The sequence below is a fragment of the Diospyros lotus genome, chromosome 5 (genome assembly GCF_014633365.1).
Source record: "Diospyros lotus cultivar Yz01 chromosome 5, ASM1463336v1, whole genome shotgun sequence".
NCBI classification, from domain to species: domain Eukaryota; kingdom Viridiplantae; phylum Streptophyta; class Magnoliopsida; order Ericales; family Ebenaceae; genus Diospyros; species Diospyros lotus.
The window spans coordinates 4,709,339-4,714,649 of record NC_068342.1 but is presented as its reverse complement, the minus strand read 5'-3'; the positions used below and the strand labels follow the sequence as shown (position 1 = coordinate 4,714,649).

General features: G+C 36.5%; 1 protein-coding gene across 1 annotated transcript; it reads right to left on the bottom strand.

The window, feature by feature from the left end:
- Positions 1-977: 977 nt before the first annotated feature.
- LOC127801079 (probable WRKY transcription factor 74) lies at positions 978-3,728 on the bottom strand. Its single transcript, XM_052335923.1, is given in 4 exon segments — positions 978-1,705; positions 2,335-2,460; positions 2,615-3,347; positions 3,350-3,728. Coding segments are annotated over 4 exon segments (1,032 nt in total). The 5' UTR covers positions 3,375-3,728; the 3' UTR covers positions 978-1,557.
- Positions 3,729-5,311: the final 1,583 nt, after the last annotated feature.

Below are 5,311 nucleotides of genomic sequence, written 5' to 3'. Positions count from 1 at the left end.
AATTTTTAATTTTTTAAAATAGTAAAAACATGTTTATTTTCATATTTTCAAAACGCATTTTCAAGAACATAGAAAATTTTGTAAGAAGAATTTAAAATAATAAAAAGTTATTTTGGTTATTTTTATCACAAACACTAAAAATTTTTAAAATACAAAAAATATTATAGAAAAAAAAAAACGTATTTTCAACAATCTCAAAATAAACCTTCAAAATATAAAATTAAAAATGAATTGAAAACTCAAAATTAAAAATTAAAGCACCAAAACAACCCCTAAGTTACCTCCTTGAGATATTGATTTTTAGGGTATAAGTTACTAAAAGGTATCTAATTTCCATCTTATTTTTTTAATTTTAGAGATAATTTTTAATTTATTAATTAAGGTCACATGCTGAATTAACGATAAAAACTTCACCCATTAACCAAAACATTGTGAGTTTTCCCATCTCATTATATGTCCTGTCACAAAATTAACTACATGCTGCCACGAGATTTCACATTAATATGATTTTGTAAAGTTATTATATATTTTTTTTTAAACAAAATATAATAACTTGGTGAGATCAAGTTGATATTATATATATATATTTAAAAATTTTGATCATTTAATTAGATAATGATTTTTCGTCCCAATGAAGTGTTGAGCCCGCACGCATCAAAAGATGAAATTATAATATCACCCTCTTGCAAATTTGGCACCCCACTAGAAGGAAAAAACTATAATTATGATGTCATGTGAATGCGATACCTAATATCACAATGACATTAAATAATGCAACCCACTTGCTGAGCAGATAAAGGAGATCGCCAAATCTTTTTTGGATGATCATTTGCGATTTTTGTATACTCATGTTCTTAATTTTGTAAAAAAAAATAAATCGTGAAATATAACTCGAAAAGATCAAAATTCGAATTCGCAATTTACTGAGATAACACTAACATATTACGATCCATCTTCTGCTATCCGAACTATGTCGGAGGGCAATCTTTCTTCCATCTTAGTACAAGAGATAGTGGCTAAAATCCGAGTTTCATTCCTAGACTAGACTCATCCATTGATATACCATAACAACAATAACATATTAATAAACTTTTATCCAGCTATTATGATTAAAATTGGAAGTTCTAGCTCCCTAAATCCATCAACTAGTGGGGGGTGGACAAGTTTGATGAAGCTAATAGAGAAAGCAGAAGGGAAAGTATCAACAATGGACATGAACTAACTATTTAAGTTTCAGGGGAGCGAGAGTTTACAAATTCAAGCCCTTTCTACAGGAATGCACAAGACTCTTCAACCAGCTGACCAGGAAAGCCGAGCTGTGGAAGAGCTAGCTATATAGAAGCCTATCTATCTATCTATATTGGTACAAATCCGGCTCCACCAACTTTAGCCGCGGGGTGGGGTTCAAGGTTCAAACCCTATACTCTATATACAGGACGAGTTCACTTTTAGACGCCAACCAAGATTCTTCGTTTCAGAAGAACCATGCACACAAGCCGAAATCTATGAGTTGGATCTCATACATACAGTTAGGTAAAGTATTCATCAAGTTTTCCTTTATGTATTGGCAGACTGTGACAGTAGTGACCTAGAATGGTTGTGCTCGCCTTCGTAGGTCACCATTAGCATCGCAGAATCTTCCAAGCATCTCTCGACATGTTTTCTTGCCGGGCAGCCTCTCACGCTGCTGCATTTGTAGTACCCCCTGTATGCAAGCAACCGTATAATCAGATTCCACAACTTTAAAGTAAATTCTGAAGAGCTAAAATAACAAATTGAAAAAAAATAAGCAACAAAGGAGACACGGTTAACATAATATAAACTCATCTTCACCAAATGATTTAAGCAATTAGTAGAGACTAGGCAAGGTTTTGAACTTTGGTCGTGATATCATTTTACACCAACCCATTATTGGTCACATAGGTCAAGACCTGTTGAATTGTCTAGATTCCCAGACCATAAGGCAACCTATGACCACATCACTTGGTATCAGATTCCATAAAAAATTCCCGCACAGATGCAGTAATTAACTTAGATGTACTACTAAAACTTAATCAAGCCCATATCTAGTTCTGCATCTTATACTAAAGCCAGGAGACACAGTAAGAAATAGTTTCAGAACTCAACCTGAGTAAAATTTTGTTATCATCTAAAACTATACAGAGCAAATAACAACATCCCAAGCTTTTATCCCACTATGTGGGGTAGCCTACATGAGTTCTCACTCGCTGTTCATTTATATCTATGGCTTTATCTCCAACTATACAAGGAAATTAGTGTGAACTGGAACAAAGTAGACAAAGACAAAGCCATTGGATTTAAATTAGGGGGTACCTGGGATGTGGGGATCCTTTGATAGGTTTCTGTCCATATTTCCTCCAGGAATACTCATCAGGCGGAATATCTGCAACTTTGTTACTGATGGCAGGCACCTTAATTGATCTCTTCACCCTCAGTTTCCTAGAATCATGCACATAAGCAATTAACAAGACACCAACTCAAAACACCCATTTCAAGGCCAAATAAAGCACCCCCAAGGGTTTGCCTCGTCTTAAAGAGGCTATAATGGCCTAGACTGCAACCAGAGTCCACACACAGATTTCTGTATGCTTACCTCCTCTTGGAGCAATGACATTTACTACTGCTACCACATTTCACGCTCCCGTCGTCTCCCCGACCACTGCACCGCCTCCTGGATTGCTGGGAAGTCTGATCAGAAGGCTGCGGCACGCCGATCAAATGGAACGAATTCCCGTCCAAATTTACCACACTTCCATCCACGCTCAGAGATGAGATGAACGATCTGTTGGATGAAAGGGTCTGTGTGCAACTAGAGCCATCAAATTTGAGATTTACACCACTGTTAGTACTCCTAGAATAAACCATCTCAGCGTGATACTTCATCTGTTGCTGAAGCTGCAGCCTCTGCATCTGAAGAAGATGATGGGGCTGCAATGGCCTAGGCTGAACAGCTTGCAGAGGAATCTTCATGGACGAACCGGCACCATCCAGAGCAGGATTCTCGAGAAACATTTTCTGGGAAAGCTGCAAAGAAGTTGGGTTTTCCGGGAATCTAGAAGGCAGAAGCTGGAGGGGCTTGTCATTTGGAGTCGGACTGGTTTGGTGGCAGCTGGGACTTTCCACGAGCAGGTGGTGGGATAAAGATGGTTTCTTCATCTTGCGAAGGCTTCTGACCCTGCCGTGGCCGACGCCATTGCCGAGAAGAGAAATCACCTTCTTGAACCTGGTCACAGCTTCCCCTGCTTCCACGATTAAGTGTTTAAACTGAACCTGATCCTGCGAGTGGCACAGGAGATTAACGACTCTGTGGCAGCTCTCTACCGCCTTTTATTGGCTTCTTCAACCTCCTCCATCTCGGCAAAAACCAGGGTTGATGCTGGAAAGGGGGGGGGGGGGGGGGGGGGGGAAGATAGATTCACATGGAAATCACCGATTTTGCAAGAGAAAATCCAGAACCCATCTCCACCCAGAACGGCGGACAAAAAGGGAAAATAAGAAGGAATTACGTCGTCTTCTTCTTCTTCTTCTTCTTATCTTCGGAAATGGAGAGCAGCCAGTTGGAGCTCAATGGGACGGGCATTTGCAGGTGTGAAGGAGAAGATTGGCTCGCTTTTGGACTTTGGATAACCAAAAGAAAACAAAGTCTCTCTTTTGATTAAAAAATCCCAATAAAAGCCAGAAAGCGAACAAAATTACAACTGCACAAAGAAAGAGAGAGAAGGAAGGAAGGAAGGAAGGAAGGAGATGTTGCAGAGCACTGTGAGGAAACTGACATCTCTGTCAAAGATTCGAAGGACGGGGCCCACCAAAGATTAATTTTTTTTGTTTATTTTCCCCCTAAAAGATAAATAAAATTTAATTTACTTTTAAAAAAATCTCTTTTTATAAAAATAATTATGCTACTCCAGCTTGAACGTGTATTGCACGATCTGGGCGCCGCGTGAGTTTTTCCCCCAAAGAACCGCTTGTTGGAACCGCGGTTTATCTTCTTTGCAGGGTTAATAGTGTGTTTTATCCTAAATTTTGGATTTTTTTTAATTTTATTCTATTTTTAAAGTTTTTTCAATTTATTCTTTATACTTTAAAATTGATATCAATTTTATTCTTGATCAATTTAACGTACGACTGAGATGACACACTAATATGTCTAATAATTGATATATTAACAAAATAATGTTTTTTACCTTATTTTTGGGATAATCATTTTTTTATGATTTTTTGTGTTCGTGTTTTCGATTATGCAGAAAGAAATAAATTATAGGTTAAGTTTTTGGTCTTTACATAAGAGAAAAATCGAACTTACGACTCACTAGACTACACTGGCATATTTTTTATCTTTTTGCCATCTAATTATATCTTGAAAGTCTTTTTATTTGGAATTCTTTGCGTTGCCTCTGATACTCGTGCTTTTGATTAAGTCAGAAGAAAAAAAATTACATGAAAGCCCTTGAACTTGAAATGATTCCCCACAACCCAAGAACTCTTTTACTTTGTTCTTTAAGATTATTGTCTTTACACAATTTTTATCACTGATGTATTTTGTTCTTAGTAAAATAGAGCGTTGATATTTTGAAACACGATTAATTTTCTTAATAAGAGTAACAAAATAGTATGATTTATTATCATTATTTTAATATTAATAGGAAGCATAAAGTTATTCAATTAATATCATAAGATTTTAGAGACTTGTGTAAGTAAGTGGGCACGTTAAAGAGAGACTATGCGAAGAATGATTATTTTAATGTTAAAATTTCAACCCTCTAGCCTTCCATCTCACGCATGTCTCTAACAATGGTCAATAATGGACCCCACAATGTCCTACTTATGGCATTTTACCTTCAAGCCCTCATATTATTAAGTTGATTGCAATTTTACTTAAAATTATTATAAAAATTGACTTGTGGGGCCCACAAGTGCAATGTGGCATCCCAAGGGGGGGAGGAGTGGACGACGGGGACGGAGCCACGAGCGATGAGCTGTACACAGGGGAATATTGAGTGTGCAGGAGGACCCCTATTTATTTTATTTTGTGGGGTTTCGGGGCTTCTTTTAATGGGGGTTGGGCCCCATTGGAGACAACACAGTTGACCTCACTAACAAAGATTCTTCGGCCGTATTCATATTTTTGTTGTCGTGATTCGTGTTGATCTTTTAAATTGGTTGTTTCTATTTTATATTTAAATTTAATTTTTTATTATTTTAATTATATTCTTAAACTTATATTTTAGAATTAATTTAATTCTTATTTTTTTTATATAAAAAATAAAATAAAATAACAAAATACAAGTCA